This window comes from Terrapene carolina, unplaced genomic scaffold, assembly GCF_002925995.2.
Source record: "Terrapene carolina triunguis isolate 2854851 unplaced genomic scaffold, T_m_triunguis-2.0 Scaffold33911, whole genome shotgun sequence".
Taxonomy (NCBI): Eukaryota; Metazoa; Chordata; order Testudines; family Emydidae; genus Terrapene; species Terrapene triunguis.
This window is the reverse complement of record NW_020698262.1, coordinates 6,501,227-6,519,077: the sequence shown is the minus strand read 5'-3', so window position 1 is coordinate 6,519,077 and position 17,851 is coordinate 6,501,227. Positions and strand designations below refer to the sequence as shown.

General features: G+C 38.7%; 1 protein-coding gene across 1 annotated transcript in view; it reads right to left on the bottom strand.

Annotated features, from left to right (window-relative positions):
- Positions 1–97: 97 nt before the first annotated feature.
- Positions 98–17,851, bottom strand: part of LOC112106854 (gigaxonin) — a 42,697-nt gene continuing 24,943 nt past the window's right edge. Inside the window, exons 5-11 of the mRNA XM_026663793.1 lie at positions 17,603–17,724; positions 17,010–17,122; positions 15,367–15,516; positions 14,098–14,234; positions 13,075–13,203; positions 2,899–3,008; positions 98–984 (exon numbers count right to left, since the gene is read on the bottom strand). Of these exons, the coding sequence (XP_026519578.1) occupies positions 803–984; positions 2,899–3,008; positions 13,075–13,203; positions 14,098–14,234; positions 15,367–15,516; positions 17,010–17,122; positions 17,603–17,724 (943 nt within the window). The 3' untranslated portion in view covers positions 98–802. The remainder of the gene's footprint in view (positions 985–2,898; positions 3,009–13,074; positions 13,204–14,097; positions 14,235–15,366; positions 15,517–17,009; positions 17,123–17,602; positions 17,725–17,851) is intronic.

The window sequence follows — 17,851 nt, the reverse complement described above, 5'->3', positions numbered from 1 at the left end:
AAAAGTGTGACATATTCCACGCCTCAGTCCTTCCCTTTATTTCAGTAATTGCAGCTTCCGAAATCCACACAAAGAATGCATGCTGGCCCACCAATACACGGAATCTTCAGACCATTTGAATGACGCAGTGTAGAAAAACAGTTTACACATCTATAATATATTGTAACTCTTAGTTCAATTTTAAATATATTTAAAAGATCCTTAGGAATGAAAACATCGGAAATGAATGAAAACACATGTACACCTCCACCCTTGTAGGCACAGACCTTGACTAGTGAGGAAGGGCCAGAAATAAAGGTGCAATAACCAACATCTCCTTCCAGCCGATTCAGATGAAGAACAGTCTTGCAGTATACCAGAGAGATTGGTTTTCATACAGCATATCTATGTATTAAAGCTATCCAGTTGAAGATAGCATGCTAACTCTTATCAATTCCCCTCAGGAGAAATGCACCTTAAATTTTTTTTACGTTTCAATACAATTTGTTATATTACCCATTCCTTCCTGCTTCAGACACAAGGAACTCCTTCATTAGTGTAGTTTAATTGTTTAGATAGTTAGGACTGAAGGTGTTCTCTTTGTCATGGTATTTTTTTGTTTAATATACAGCTATTTATCCCCCAAACAAGAGCTGAGACTCAAGTTTTTAAGCATTTTAAAACAAACAGAAACAGATACCATACCAAAGCACAGCATATAATGTAAGTTTCAGTTGCAATAGCTTTGTTTTTCCTTATATAAAGCTATGTTATGGTGGACTGTGTCAGGTTCTTCCCATCTCTTCCATTTTTAGAGGACTAATCATGGGGAAGGAACACGAATACGGAACAATCCTTGCTGAAGCTGCAGTCGGAAAAGCTTGCAGTTTGCAATCCGCAAGGCCGCGCAGCCAGTGCGGCGAAGGTCTGATGGAAATAATGGTTTAGTATGGTGCCAAGTTCCTGTGCTCCTTTTAAACTCTCTAACGTAGTCATAATTGGTACCTGAAGTTAAATAAAAAAAACAAATTCATTGCACACTCAGTTACACAGTATCAAGCAATTTAAGTCTAATGATGCCAATATATTCCCAGACCAAATGGAAAACAAAAACTGTTCTGATCAATTTCTGAATATGTTGGCGGAACAGTTTTCAAAAGAAAGTAAAGCTGAGAAAAACCTGTATTTAAAAGAACAAAACTAAGGAAAGAGCAGCAACAAATTTGGGACCCATTTTACCTTATTTTCTGGAAGTTCAGTTACACATAGGTAGCCATGAAAGTAAGCTAAAAATCTTTCAAGAGCCAGTAGAGAGGTAGGTGACATCAAGAGTAATTAGTTTCAAACATTTGGTACAGGCAATACCAACTTTAGAAGCTGCAATGTTTGAGGATTTCAAAACACCAGTGGGATGGGTTCTTTGCTGGAAGATGGAGCATTCCATGTGAAAGAGAACATCCAGGAAAAAGAGGCTTAGCAATTATGATTAAAATATATATGTCGTGTTCATATGAAGCCTAGTTTCTGTTGTGACAGATCATCATTTTGGGCAAGTTCCAAAGCAAAGAATTATAATACAGGCCTTTGAAAAAACACGTGGAAAACAAAGTCAGACATTCACCACAAGTAAGGAATAGGTCCATATACTTCAGAAGCTAAAGAGAAGTTCTGTGGATGTACAAATCAATATCCTACACAGGATGTATTGAACTAATTATCTAATGTTTCAGAGACCAGTATCCCACTCTAATCATTACTGGAAGTGCCATGGGTATCTGCTCTTCTTCCTTTAAACTGCTATAGCGATTTCTTAGTATTTACTTGGTAACTATGCCAGCTCCGTGCGGCAGATGTAAACTGCACATTTATAAAATACTTAGGAAAAAAGAGCCCTATGTGAAAAACTAAGCTTTTGATCAGTTATGCACACAGTTTTATAACAGTACTAAGAAAGTACAAACACTCACTGCCATGTTTACAAACTATTAACTCCCAGATTTTTATTATATGCAGTGTATTCACCTGTCTCTTAAAAATTCATTGAGAAATAAAAAGTTACTTTTGTAAATGTTTTATAAATGTTTATAGTTTTTAGAAAAATTACTTTTAGAACATGGTTCTCTGCTTTTTCCTCATTCTTCTTCTTCTTCTTTAGCATTGCCATTTTGCTTTAAAGCTATAATCTACTCAGTTACATATCAAGAGTCAGGATTTTTTCCTTCAAACAGTAAAATATTACATCTTGAAGAGATAAACTAGTGTTTAGTTTAACTTGTAACACTAGTTTCTAAAAAGTTTCCTAGATAACTTCATTATTCCCCTTTCTTTCAAATGTGTGGTGATTATCCTTGGTATATATTCTCTTAGCAACATTTACTAGTGCAAAGAAGCAATGACATCGTTGCAGAAATCTCCACAGCATAATCCTACTACGAGTTGTTATTGTTACTCAATTTGTAGGCTAGTCAGATGCACAAAGTTGCTGACATACCAATGACAATGATTTTGAGGAACAGTTAAGGAGGTTGCTTCTATATTGTACACACACAAATCCAAGAACTTGCTATTAGCCTTGGTCTATTTTCCTAACCTTAGCAGCAGTAATCAACCAAAATATCCTAAAAGAATTCTTAAAACTTCTGTGGCATTTTAGATCGTGTTGGTGCTCAGAAATACAAAAGTAGGATTTCCAGCCAAAAGGCTAAATTCTGCTGTTAGTTATCTGTCAATTTAATATAACACCACCCCCACCTCCAAGGCCAATGGCAACTGAGAGCACAATGTGACTCAAAATCTTGAAACCTGTACCAAAATATGAAATCTTACTCTTTTATTCTAAGAAGTCAATTTAAATAATTTTAAAACTTAAGAAAATTAGAAGAAAACAAGCAACCTGAAGTTACTAATTCTGATTCTAACCTGTATCAAGATCTCCAATGACATAAATACTGGCCCCAATAGGTACAGCTCCATACACAAAGGAAGAACTGGCTGGGATGCATAAGTTCTGATCATTTAGATAAATCCACCTGTAAGAAAAGGCAAAAATTTTGTATACGAATTATTGACAAGATCTGTGAGCTAAAAACTCAGAAGCTTTTCAACGAACAGTTTTACCAATTATAAACGTCAGCAAAATCATGCAAACTGACATTTTAGAAAGAGGCTCCCACTTAGTCCTTGTCTATCAGCAAAGATATTGTGCAATAAGCTATTCAATTATTCCACAATAGCTCCCTGTGTGGACGTTATTCCAGAATTCCACATGGGGAGCTATTCTGAAATAGCTTATTCCACAACAGCTATGCCGGTCAATTTCCTTGGGTAGACAAGACTTTAGCAAGCTTTGAAAAGTCTCGGTCTAATACTTGCTTTTACATCTGTGCTGATTTTAGGACACAGTACAGGAAATAGCAAGCTCTTATACAATGTTTTTCTTACCAGACACTCCCCATATCTCCCCCCCTAAAATTCTCATGCCAACCATGTAGTCCTACTCAGTCATCATCAGAAGTAAATTACTACTTAAGAAGTGTGCAGCAGTTGATGAGTTTTATTTTTAAACCAGGAACAGGACAGTAGATACTCTGAGATTGCTAGAGGATTTTTGGTAAGTGAATGAAATGTCTAGCCTTTTCGGACAGGAAGACAGTTTTTCCAATTTTATATCATGCTCTATTTGGTTTCCACCCCCGTTGAAATACTAGGAATCACAGCTGTTTTCTCATTAAAGGGATCCCCCATCTTCAACACTATGTCAGTCTGACTTTCTTACTGACTGAAGACCAATTGTTCCTACAAATACCCTTGCGAGCCAGAAAACTAGTGTGTATTCATCACAAATATGCTGACAAGACTAGTTTATACCGTTGTCTGCTTGTAAATACCTGAAGTACAGAGCTGCCAATTTAATTGTCTCTTCCATGGTTTTGAAGCAAACCTCTACAGATTCCTGCCACATTTCTACAGATGCTGATGTACTTTTATTTACAGTTCAGAGCAGCATAATCAAGACTACTTAAAAGAAACCTTACATGGGCCATAAAAAACAATATGGGTAAGGACAAGAACATTTGAGAAAAAAAAAAATCTAAAGGAGTCCTGAAGATTTTGGATAAAATGCCTGGAGAGTTAAGGAAAAATATCCCTACAGATGTTGCCGACTCTTTTGTATTCCTGTACCATCCCCATTCATTACTCAAAAGTAATTCTTTCTTGATTCAACTCAGTCAATTTGAGGGGAGGTTGATATACAAATAAGTTATTTTAAAAAGAAACAGAACGATTTGTAAGGGCTGATTAAAACTAAGAATTAGATGCCTACATTTCTACTTTGCTCTGAGCTTTCCGTAGCATATGACAGAAGCTCACTCCAGTCTTACGATTCAGTACATTCAGATTTATATCTTTAAAACAAGCAAATAGCATCATACTTTGTTTAAAACAAGGAGAAAGGACAGTCTTGTGCTCAGGTACAGGGCTAAGAGTCAGGAGACTTGGGCTGTATTCCTGGCTTCTTTTGGGTAAGTCACTTAATCTCTCCAAAATATCCTTTCTAATCACCACTGGTCTGGAACACATTGGTAAACACACCAGTGCATTACCAGGGTCAGTGCTACTGCTGTAAATAATTTGTTTTAAAACCCATCCCTTTATAGAAGCCCAACCTTCAAACCTAGGAGGGGGGAAAAAAGCACACAAGTTAGTCCACTAAAAAATTGTAGTATCTTCCTCTGTGTGGGCTCAAACTACTTTGGAAATATCTTTAGAAAAGTGCTTCTGGGCCGCTGCGCTGCATTCCAAGTTTCATCTAGAGTAAATTTTTATAGCACAGTTATAAATCCCTGAAAAAGATGTGCTTGTAATGAAAACAGCTGTTCAAACTTAAGAGCTGTGTAGCAGCACAATCGGGAGACCTCATAATTTACCATCAACAGCTGTTGTATCATTTCACCTTGAATAATGCACCCTTTTAAACTCATAATTTTAGTTCTAAACTGCCATGTATATATTGCATTGATTTCATCAGCAATGCAGACATGCAATACTGAGGTTTGTCTATAGAAGGTTCATTGATTGAGTAATAATGTTTTCACCCCTCAGCTCATAGAGAGCCAAGAAGCGATCATTGTTCCCCAGTTGATTTGAAACATTTGAATTATCATAGGATGGATGGTAGTTTTCTTTCCACTGTTTACAGGCAACATATGTAACACACATTGTAACTGCTACTTTTTCCAGGGATCTGGGAGGTGGTGGTGTTAAAGTGCATAAAAAACCCCCACTGGCATGTCCAACTACAGTTGACACTAATGTCAGTGATAGGACTTCTTCTTTCCTCCAGCTTGCATTCACACTCCCCGCCACATCAGCCTTCCTCAAGTGTTGTCTTAAGATGATGAGCTTTCGATCATGCCTTGAAAGTTAACATGGATGGATAAGTAAATTCTAAAGTCACCAGGCCCGCCCTTACAGAGAACAGCCTCCCAACAGCTCCCTCCTATGGACCAAGGGAAGCTCCAGCTTCAGTGCTTCCACTGATCTCAGCTGTGGTAGTATGGTATAGAGAGAGGCAGGGCTTTTTAGTTTGTTCCCACCCCCTACCCCCCCTCACACAACTTTTATGAAAGGTGGATACAAATATCTGCTCTGCCTGATTCTCTCCATCCACCAAGTTAACTTGACGCAGACTTTACCAGCCTATTGGGTCTCAAAGTCTACAACAGGGGTCAGCAACGTTTGGCACGCGGCTCACCAGGGAAAGCACCCTGGCGGGCCGGGCCAGTTTATTTACCTGCTGACACGGCAGGTTCGGCCGATCGCGGCCCCCACTGGCCGCGGTTCGCCGTCCTGGGCCAATGGGGGCGGCGGGAAGCCACGGCCAGCACATCCCTCGGCCCGCGCCGCTTCTCACCGCCCCCATTTGCCCGGGACGGCGAACTGCGGCCAGTGGGGGCCGTGATAGGCTGAACCTGCCGCGTCAGCAGGTAAATAAACTGGCCCGGCCCGCCAGGGTGCTTTCCCTGGCAAGCCGCGTGCCAAACGTTGCTGACCCCTGGTCTACAAGTATAGGTTTCAAGATCAGCTGAAATTGACAAAAGCTCCAATTACTCTGCTTGTGGCTACTCACTCTAGTTCCCATGGAAACTCATAGTGAATCGCTATAACCTGGAAAAAGGACTTTTAGGTCTAATTCACCACTGCAGGGTTACTTTAAAATGGTGGGGTTTTATTCATGTATATAGCACCAACTGGTACAACATCTGGGCATCTCGCATTATTTAACAAAAACAAACCACATACACAATGTATTTTGTGTGTAGGGAGAAAACCACAGCCAGTTCTTCAGGAGCCCAAGGACAAAATTCACAATGAAAGGCAACATGAAACAACTGGTCCTATCACAGCACTCTAGAAAAGTTCAACTGTTAAGCCTACCAGAATAGTTGTGTTCACAATGCCCTGCGGGCTACAAACTTGTGAATCAGATGAAGAGAGAGTTTTACAGACAAACACCCTCTGCTGCAAACACACTGCTTCCCTTCTGTACCCCTGTGGGAGCTGTATGGAAACAACCCCCTAGTGTTTTTGGCAGTTTTACATCTCTTTACATGAATGAAGGGGATTCTGCAGAAAGCACCAGATCTTTTTATAGCTGCAGCTGAAGAGATATGGGGCAGGAGAGAACCTTCTACCATCAACTACCCCCCTACAGTGCAGACACTTTAGGAGGGCAGCTTCATTGGTTCTCTTCCACCTCCCTCACTAAAGGACAGTCAGGGAAGCATAGATTCTAAGATTTCATTTTTGCTTCCACCTACTGCAAGGAATGGATATACCAATATTTTCACTACATCCGAGAATCTACTTCTAGATTAGATATAGATAAACTGACAAAAAAAATTGAATTTGAATAAAAGGCAAATAAGGGGGGGGGGGAATTTAATTTGATTTACAATAAAAAATAAGACTACTTTGAGTAGGAGGAAGTACTAGGGTTGTCAACCCTCCAGGATTGGCCTGGAGTCTCCAGGAATTAAAGATTATGTTGTGATGAAATCTCCAGGAATTCTTCCAACCAAAGTTGGCAACCCTAGGAAGTACACCAATACAGAAAGGTATGCTGAATATGCAGAAGTGTGAGAACTTTTCACAACTCCACTGAAAACATGTTCTTTCTTAATGGACCTGATGTCAGTTTGTGCTGGGAAATCACGTGAATCAGTTAAGCTTTTGGGTTCATTTACACCAGAAATTTAAGGATTATGAGCCTGTGGGCCCTAAAAGTAGCTGAGAGCCCAACAGCTTTTCTACTGTGGATCGGAACCAAAAATAGAAATAATAGAAGCTGTAACTGCTCATGAAAATTACATATTTAAAAAATAACCACACTTTTCAGGAATGATTCTAGCAGTTTTAACAGTTAAGCAAGGAAGCAACAAAAACAGGAAGGGCAAGAGGTCATTTTTCATCAGAGTTTGATTAGATTCCAACTTACTGTAGGTTGCTTATTTGCCTGCTGTTATTTGCACAGTATGCAAATAGACTGTACTGAGAAGGTCACAATGTTCAAGAGCTACAAAGTACACTTTTGTATGGCTACTCTTTTGTGCACTTATTTTCTGCAAATGGTTCTGCTGAAATCAAACTGAAGGAAGAGGAGGTGACAGCTTCCTTTGTAACTGTAGACAGAGCTGATAGATGATAAGGCATCTAAGACTAACAACATATGTTTGTATGTCTCCATTGAAGATGACGGGGGAGGGAGAGGGAGCTTTTCATTTTTTTAAAGCAATACGTGAATACAAAGACAACATGGCCCAAACAGCTATAATTCATAAGAATTGGTAAGGGTTCTAATTCTGAATTAAAAGTGAAGTACAGAGACAGAATACAGCAGTTTACATTTAAAAATACACTGTCTAAAGTGTGTACCTACTGTGAACACAATCCTTATAAATAAAAGTATCTATTTTCAATTTTACTTTATACATTTGATAGCACTTTATGCATAGTCAGTATCTCCTTTATCTCCAGTATCTCCAGGATACTGAAGAAATCCTTGTACATTTCATGGGAGCATTTTTCTGCTTCTGGTTATAAATATTTTGTTGCAAATTAAAAAAAAAAAAATCCGTGCACATCCTATTTAAAGGCTTCTCTCTCTATCAAATACTGGAATATTATAGAAATTAGTCATTTTTAAAAATGCAGTTTAACAAGGCATCACTTCTAAAAGAGAAAAAAAAAAACCACCAAAAAATTCATACAAATTTTAATAGTGCCTTTCAACCCAGACACCATCAAAGCAGCTTAAATCCAGTGCACAGAGCACCAGTGCAATGCAGCAGTTTATGGGGTAGAGCCGGGCAGAAGCCAGGATGTCAGCTTTCTCATAGAATGTGGCACACTATGTTGGAGGAATGAAGAATTCTTATGCAAGATTTAGGGCCAAAATCTTGCTTAAAGTTATCATCCAAATTCTCTCATCCCCACCCCTGATACTACCAAGTGAGCTGGATGTTACTCAACAGATAAAACTTTGGAGGGATGAAAGACTGAGTTGCCTTGACCTGTGGGTCTTGAGAGTTCAGACACAAAGCCACCCCCACCCCATCTTTTCAAAACTGCCTTTAAAGCTATCTAAATATATCCACATTGTTTTAACTAGGACATACAGTTCACAACCAAACTCAAACAATGTCGATTATAGAACAATCTCAAGAGACCTGGAGCGCAAAATACATTACCTACATATCATCAGTCAAATTCATACACCTAGATGCAAGATCATTCCAAAACCAAATTGATTTAGAATTTTAAAAAGTGAGATTTTCAGATATAGCAACACTTAAGATGTCATGAGGACTACTAAAACTATTTAACCTTGTCCACATCATATTACAATCTATGCTGACACTCCACCTTGCTTCCCTTTAAAAGCTCTGAAAGCTATTTTATTAGTTGTCTTTATAATTAAGTTTTGTACAGGTCCCAACATTTAGACGTTTGTTTCTAAAATGCCTCATCTGGTATGAAGAGATGTAGGCAAACTACTAGGCATTATAAAAGTTTTGACAACAGAAAAAGATATTAATTTGGGTGGGGGCAGAGGGAGAACTATGAACACTAAAACTGTATGTGGCAGCCTATTGGCAGAGTGAGGTAAAGGCATTAACAAATTAAGGCCTCGCTCCTGCAATTCAGTTCATACTTGCTGCTTCCATACCAATGCACCCTTGAGCCTGTGCAGAGCCGTATTACTTCAATGGGGCTTCTTGTGGGTGTAAAGGTCTGCCTGTGCAGATCAGATAACAAAAATGAGGCCCAAATTCTCAAGTAACAAGATCCAGGAGTTAGAATGAAGGGGTGAGGGCTGTAGGAAGGGGATTGGATAATCCTGCACATATATGTTGCTATATAAGTAATAAATATTATTAATATCAAATGGCTAAGTTGACAGCTGGGGATTTATTGAGAAAAATTTGTTTCCATTCACAAAGGCGGTGTACTTCATGACAATGTACAGACTATTCCAGCATCTGCTACCTGTAACTAACCGCAAATTGCCATGATCTGCAAGTATGCAGCAGCTGCTATTTTTCTGCTTCTCTCAGAGCTGTTGGGCCAAAACAGGCAAAGTTTTTGTTGTTGTTTTTTTAACTCATTGTTGGGGCCCACTTACAATTTGATTTTCTGCTATGACCATATCAATGAGAATGTCAGAATCTTCCAGTCAATAGTCTAAAGATGTTTATTCATGCAGCAAATTGTACAAGGGGATGTTGCTATCATCACAAGTGCCAGAGAACAGAAAACATTTAGTTTCTGTCTACACAACAGTAATTGGCTTGCTGTGGTACAGTACACAAAAATCAACAATAAAGGAAAAGTCCAAAAGGTTTTTTGTAAGTATCTTGCCAAAGTATGTATATTATGCACTAATCCAGGGATCGGCAACGTTTGGCACGCGGCTCGCCAGGCCAGTTTATTTACCTGCTGACGCGGCAGGTTCGGCCGATTGCGGCCCCCACTGGCCGCGGTTCGCCGTCCCGGGCCAATGGGGGCGGCGGGAAGCGGCGCGGGTGAAGGAAGTTTGGCCCGCGATCGGCCGAACCTGCCACGTCAGCAGGTAAATAAACTGGCCCGGCCCGCCAGGGTGCTTACCCTGGCGAGCCGCGTGCCAAACGTTGCCGACCCCTGCACTAAACTCATTGCTGCTGCTCCACCTAACACAGAGGCGAAATCCCAATTATAGTTCCTTAAACCTAACACTCTGGATAGCTGTGAGTCATATGCATACACACCAACACTACTGCAGCTTCAGTCAGAAAATAAGTGGTTCCAATATCATCCATGCATTTTAACTAGACCAAAATTTTTGAAGTGCACAGTCTTTCTAATATCGGAGGGGTAGCCATGTTAGTTGCTTTTTACAGATCCAGACTAAAAGTCCTGTGGCACCTTATAGACTAACAAATGTATTGGAGCAAAAGCTTTTGTGGGTCTGACAAAGTGGGTATTCACCCACGAAAGCTTATGCTCCAATACATTTGTTAGTCTATAAGGTGCCACAGGACTCTTTGTCTTTCTAATGATATTGGGATCTGAGATGTTTTCTCTTCCTTTATATAAGAAAAGCCTTTTTGTAGAGTCATCTTCAAAGTATGCAATTTCCTTCACAATACCCTTGCTGTGGGAACAAGTAAATTGTCCAATGACAAACTAATATTATGCAGTTAAGAGAAGATGGATTAATTAGAGGCAAACAGGTAAAGATTTAATTTTTGTGTATATCATAGTAATGACATACTGTTGAATCAGTCTGTAATATGAGGAGCAAATGTTACCCAATTAATTCAAAACTCATGCTCAGCAGAGTGTGAGTGAAGTTATCATGATGTATATAACAAAGCATATATTTTATATGACACAAGTGGAAGATCCTGTACTCCAAGCAAAGCAGTACAGATTTTTTTTTTTATTATTAGAATACATTATTCACGGATTTGAACAATTATTTAAATTTCAGCTTTCCACTCAAATTCAGGTAATTAAAAGTAGGAACTGACAAGGCTGAATTAGATGAGAAAAATGACAGCTTTACATGTTTTTCCAGGGGCAGCCAACTTACCCTCATTTTGAAACTTAACACACACTGTATTATATCAGAAACATGATCATTTCATTATACCAGCCATCTTTCTTCAAAGAATATGAGCACTATAAAAAGTGTTTTGTTTTGTAAAATGCAGCCTCTTTGTATACAGTCTTTTTGAAATAGATACAACTGCAATAGTTACAACTTCACTGGGCTCTAAAATGCTTTTAATGACTAAGATGAACTATATTCAAGTTATGCAGCATTCTGAATGTATTTGAAATATCAATGGCTGCTTATCTTCATTACCAAGATTTATACAACTAAAATATCACATGGTAATATAGCACCCTCTTCTGGTAAACAGCATTATAAAAAAAAATACTATCCATTCTTGCTCTGGTTACTGAAGCTACCGTACCATCCAAGACAGGAAGCATAAGTTACAAAGCTGGAATATTACCATCATTTACTTCTGGACTATGGGCCAAATTTTTATCTTGGTCTTCATCATTTCTCCATTTTTGCAGGCGCCAATAAACCTAGGCATAATTTTACACTTGTGCTTCAGGACACTTAGAAATCCAGGTCCCTAAATGCACTCTCAGTTATTGGCATCTGCAAGCCATGGAGGCTATTGTCTGAAATCCTGGCCCAGATGATGACTAAAATGAAAGTGAAGTTTATTTTTTTCTGGGGGGGAGGGAAGGGGAAGGGAGGAAGAGAGACCTTATAGTCTTGAGAGATATTCTTTAAAAATTTGACAAGTGTAATGAACATTGACAGTTAAAGTATTACTAATTCGCCTTTTCCTTTACTAGTTTCACAAGAATCGATACCAAATCTTACTGTAAGAACCCCATCATTCTATCTGCTGAATAGTTAGAGCTTTACTCAGTTGAATAGAATCTACTGTGGTTCCCTCATCTAACATCTCTGCTTAAAAGTGGCATCCTTGGAAGAATTTTTAAACCATTGCCAGTTATCAACATTTGTACTAAACTCACTAAGAAGCAGTGACAACAACTTACCTGTCATCCCATCCATATCCAAAATTTGGATAGGTCAGGGTTTTCCAAACTTTTTAGAAACTTTAACATGAATCAATCAGCAGTGCTGGAAGTTTTAAAATGATCATGTTAACATGGGATCTGGAGTCCTACTCCAAACAACTTTTGAAAAACAGATGCAATCTGGAAGCATTTCAGTACAAAAGAATGGCAGACAGTGGGGGTGGGTGTTTAACACAATTTCAGAAGCTAGATCTTTCTTTTCTGAGTCCCCAACCCCCTTGCCATTTTTGTTGGTTTATAATCACGGTTTCCCCAAAGCCGCTCTCCCCCCCTATTGCTATATGAAGGGACCATGGAAGCAACAGGAGAAACCAATTATAGTTGGACTATACACAAAGTAAACAAACTGGAAAAAATAGAGAAAAAGTTATTTTTCTTTTAGGTTCTTTCATACCAAAGTTGAGGAGGTCACTTTAAATCTACATCTTCCGAGATAAAAATCAACCTAGATCCCACTATTTTATTTTCGTGCTACGGAAAGCCCACAAGTCTTTATATATAAAGACATGGTCTTGAGACATGAACATTTTTATCCCCTCTATCCCCACCAGCTCACTCCTTGAAACTCTTAGAATTTCTGACAACTATGGCAAATCTTGTTTCAGATTATAAAAACTATAGCACATTCCTGATTTATATTGAAATAAGGAGACAAAGAAACACAGCTGATATTAGACCTTGTAAATTATGAACAACCAGGAATTATGCATAGCCATCAGCTTGCTAACAGCCACTTCCTTTGGTAAAACTGATACCACAGGTAGAAATATCTAGGTCAGTTTCTTTGAGTAAGAGGGACAAGAATAATTGGCATTTGTTGAAAAATTACGTGAACTGCAATGCTGTATTACACCACAAGGGGGAAAAAGGGGGTAAGAGAGGCGTTAGAGATTTTCTAGGTCTACAGCCAGAACTACTTACCTTTTAAACTCATCATGATAGAATTCAGATTTGCATGTCACCATCTCACTGGCCTGATTATCATCACGACTTCTGACTCCACCAAACACGTAAAGCTCTGAGGCAACTCCACATGCCACTGCCCCAAATCTGAGGGCCAAAAGGAGAAGGAAACAAATAATATTTAATCTGTATACCCATAACCCTGTACATGCCCTACCATAATTCTCTTCCTCTTCCATATTCAGCAGAATTAGATCAAGTATGAAGTAATATTTAAAACCGCTCATAAGTCATTGTACAAAATAATAGAGCAACAGAGTATCTCTTTGGAAACAAAGATCTAAGTTCAAATTCAGTATGAATTCTAATACAGACACAATACCATTTCCTCCCCTCCCCATCCTGTAGAATAGCAGTAATTCTTGCAACATCGGGAGTCTACATGAAACAATCATCTTTGGCCACAGATCCTCAGCTGCAAATGAGAAGTATCCAGTGCTCCTAGGAGCAAAGGGGTCAAAAGTGGCTTTGACCATGGAGTTGTCTGAAAATACTGCTCTAAATTGCAGTAGCAATAGGAGCACCAAAGGACTGTGTCAGCAGCCAGAAATCACTGGGGCCTACACCACAGTGCCCTGGCTATCCTCTTTCCCATCCCACCTCTCCAGCACTAATGCTGGGGTAGTAGGTACCATGACAGCTTCACACCACCCAACAATTAAGTGAGACACAGGGAATCCACCTTGAGGCCCCTCTTTTGCCAACTTTAGGACTGCTTTGCATTACCAGGGTGGCACAAAACAGCCTCAACATACCAAATGACCCGGGCCTTAGTGTTAAAACAGCTGCACAAGCTGTTGACTAGTAAACATACACTAATGTCAGACACGCACACAGCCACACTGTAATTAATATTAACAGTTTATTAGTTTCTTTAAAAATAAGTGGGTTTGGACCATGTTTTTAAATCCATATTATTTTTGGTTTTAAAGGATAAGCAAGTGTCCTTATAACCTGGATGTGCATGTGCATTTTATTCACCTTCTCTCTTTTAGTGGACAGATGGCTGTCCATTGCTGAGTCCTAGGGTCGTAACACTCAACAGATTCAAACAGTTTTCCATAGGAGCCTCCGCCCATGGCATAGATTTTCTTCTTCATAGCTGCAAAGCAGCCAATCTTTAAAAAAAGAAAAATCAGAAGTTGAAATCTATAGTACTTTAAACAGACTATGTTCAGTGTTCTAGATGTGGCAAAGTCATAGTTCAGTAGTCAGTCAGTCTCAATACAACACAATCTGAGCAGTGAGGAAGCAATTTCTAACAATAAATAAATAAATAAATAAATAATACTGAATTTCTAGTTTTCAGCAAAAGAAAAACATTTGTGTTTGCTTGGAAAAGAAAGGAAAACAAGTTCACATTGAGTTACCCACCCCATTTTCATTTAGAATTACTCTGTAGAAACAGTAGAACAAGTATCCCCTAAAACTGCCCCTTATAATTAGCTAAAAAATATAGGACTTATACTGGATTGTGGCCACCACCATAAATAACAGTCCACTAGCTTATTAACCTCTGTCCAAAGGGAAAAAGTACAGCAGGAGTGAAGGTAAACCAATTTTCACATTGGGCCGCAGTTCAGTTTGTACAGTGACTCCTACATTTTAAACACATTTATTTCCATGTATTATACCTTCCACAGTGATTCCTGAGGTTCTCTTCAACAAAATGTATTGACTGTACAAAAATGCATTACGAACGCTTTGCTTAGAAAATAAAGCTGATGAATTAGCTGTAGGATATATTAGCTTTTAAATGTTCATTAGTCAGACTGATGCAGTTGCACTAGTTTTTTTCTTCAAGTTTATTCATTTTTAGTAATAACATAAAAGAGATCAGACCAAATGAAATAAGATTTTACATTATTTTGAAAGGACAGTATCATTAAACAAGTAAACAACATGCATAAAAAAGCCCAGCACAAGTTCCTCTTTCATTTTAAAATTAATCACCATTGATGAATTTTGCATCTAATGGAAAGATGAAAGCGATACAAAGAAAAGGACATTTGGTTTACCCAAACTGCATCTCAACCAGCACAGTCTATAAAAATTTGATCTAGAACAACATTTTGCCTTGATATATAAATTGAAAGAAGAGAGATTCCTCTCCCCCCCCCAATATGTTATTTTCATTGAGAAATATTCACATCAAGTAAAAGCTGTAATATAAACAGTGAAAGTATTTGAATAGGGACTTTAAAAAGAGTTTAACAATAATACTTTTCTACATTATGATGTAGTTCTTACCTTTCTAACCATGGTCAGATCTGGCTGCTTGGTCCAGGTCTTGTTATAAATGTCATAGCACTCCATAGAGCGTAGCTCCCTTTCTCTATCCTCACCTCCCAGAATATACAGAATTCCATCAATCTCTACCAAACCAAAATTATGCCGTGCCTATAGGAGACACCAATAAACATTGTAGGAGCATATTACAACAGTAATGGCTGTGTAATCATTTTTAACACTTGCTCTACCTGCAGAAGTTTGTAACTCAGATCACCTCTGTTTAAAAAAAAAAAAAAAGATATAATGCAAAATATCAATCTCTGGAGCAAGTTTTTTATTCTCTAATTTAATAAAAGAATATAAGAACATAATCTAGGACAAATAAGAGCATTAAAGTTAAAACAGAGGTTCAGCAAATGAATAGCAGCATGTTTCTTTAGTATTCAAGGATCTGAGCTATGGACCATGCTCCATTCTTCAACTAATATGGAAGCAAGAATTTCCCCTTACAGTGACCAGGTCTGGCCAATCAATGCTGCAAATAAACAATCTGGACCCATAATTCCCCATTGGTCCAGCTCTCCTGATGGTAGCAGTGATGGAACCTGTAGTTTAGTCCGAGTGCAAGTGTTTTTAAACACGTTTTCTCTAACCTTATTCACAGTAGGCTGTAAAAACACTGCTAGAGGTTCCACAGTCATCACCAAAAGAGCTATGCTGAAATCTCCTCAGGTGCAAGGATGAATTATTTAATAGGAGGCCTTTGGTGAAGAAAATTCTGGAGCACAATCAACAACTTCTTAAATAAAAAAATCCTATACCTGCTTAAAAAATCAACACCCCAAAAAGGTGACTTTCAGGACTTAAATTTATATATAGTGGAATAGTCACTTTTTGATGGCAGCTAAAACATGAAAAAAGAACCCCGACCCCCAAGCCAAACTGGCAAGTTTAAGATAAGGTTCAAGTTACTTTCCATGTGTTGCTCCACCCCACCATTTCATGTACATCCTTCTGCATGGTCCAATCCTCTCATCATGTTAGATTCTCAATACTATTTTTATATATACACTTTTTTTTTTTTTTTTTTTAAGGCCAATTAACTCTAATGGGTTACTTTATGAACAGAACCAAACATCAGAGTTCATAAGGAATTCTGCAGCTCAGCTCCATAGCTAGTTCTTCAGTAACAACCAACGTTTTCCAGCAGCTGCAGTTATTACTAATCCAAACTTGGCATCTAGGAAATATACAAGAAAAAAAAATCTGCACCATGGCTTTATAGTTGGATCAAGTGCAAGCAGTTGGAAAAAATCAATTGGTCTGACCTATACTGCATTCTATAAGTACCATCTGTCCATGATACTGTACTTATATGACCCCCCCCCTGCCCCCATAAACATAGCATCTGAGTGCCTCCAAATCTTTTAATGTATTTATCCTCATAACATTCCTGTTAGGTAGGGGATTACTATTATCATCATTTTACAGACAGGGAACTGAGGTACAGAGAGGCCAAGAGACTTGCCCAAGGTCAAAAGGAAGTTTCTGGCAGAGCAGAGATCTCCCAAGTCCTAAGCTAGTGCTCTAACTTCTACACCATCCATCCTCTATTTTTCAAAGGAAAAATAAACCCCCATACAGTTGGGTAGTGATCTTGCCTCATTCATTGGTGGCAAGGAACTCCATGAATTGGTATCAGGATCATATTTTTCTCCAGAGCTCAGAGTTTCCTTATTTTCATCTTGACCTCCAAGTACAAACAAAAATCCTTCTGTAAAACAAAGTGCATGTGAAGATTTTAAAATGGAAGTCACACCAATACTCGTCACAGGGCATTGAGCTACATCTTGGAAATCACAGGTTCATAAAAATGCCATATTGGACTCCAGACTGGCAAAGGGTAAAGAATGTACTTTCCCCTGTGGTTTAACCCACCAGTGCAGACTCTACAGGCCAAATTCAGCACTGGTGTACCCAGTGCAACACTACGGAAGTCATAGTGTGGTTACTGGAGTAAAACATTCCCATAGCGACAGATTCAGCAGACTCCAACAAAATATCAAAGTATGATTCCAAGATCTTCACAAGACAAAGCAGCATACTGGGGGAAGGCGGGTGGGGGGAAAACGAACAGGCTCCAGTGTAGCTTGCTCTAAGAAGGCAAACTACATTACAAACTATACCCCATTTTGACAACCTGGTGAGTTTAACAAAAAGCCAATGGAGTGTAAAGTAACATGCTGTCATTTACCTGCTGAGAGTACCCCATGGTTGATTCTTGGAATGCTCATAGGGGCAAGTTCAATCCAGAGTTGCCTATTAGGATCATAAAGAGGGCACATGCATCGCATCACAGCTGTTGGCTTCCGTGACCTGAAAAAGGAGGAAATATGTATATATATGAAATAACATCTGTGTGTGTGTGTGTGTGTGTGTGTGTGTGTGTGTGTGTCTCTCTCTCTCTCTCTCTCTCTCTCTCTCTCTCTCTCTCTCTCTCTCT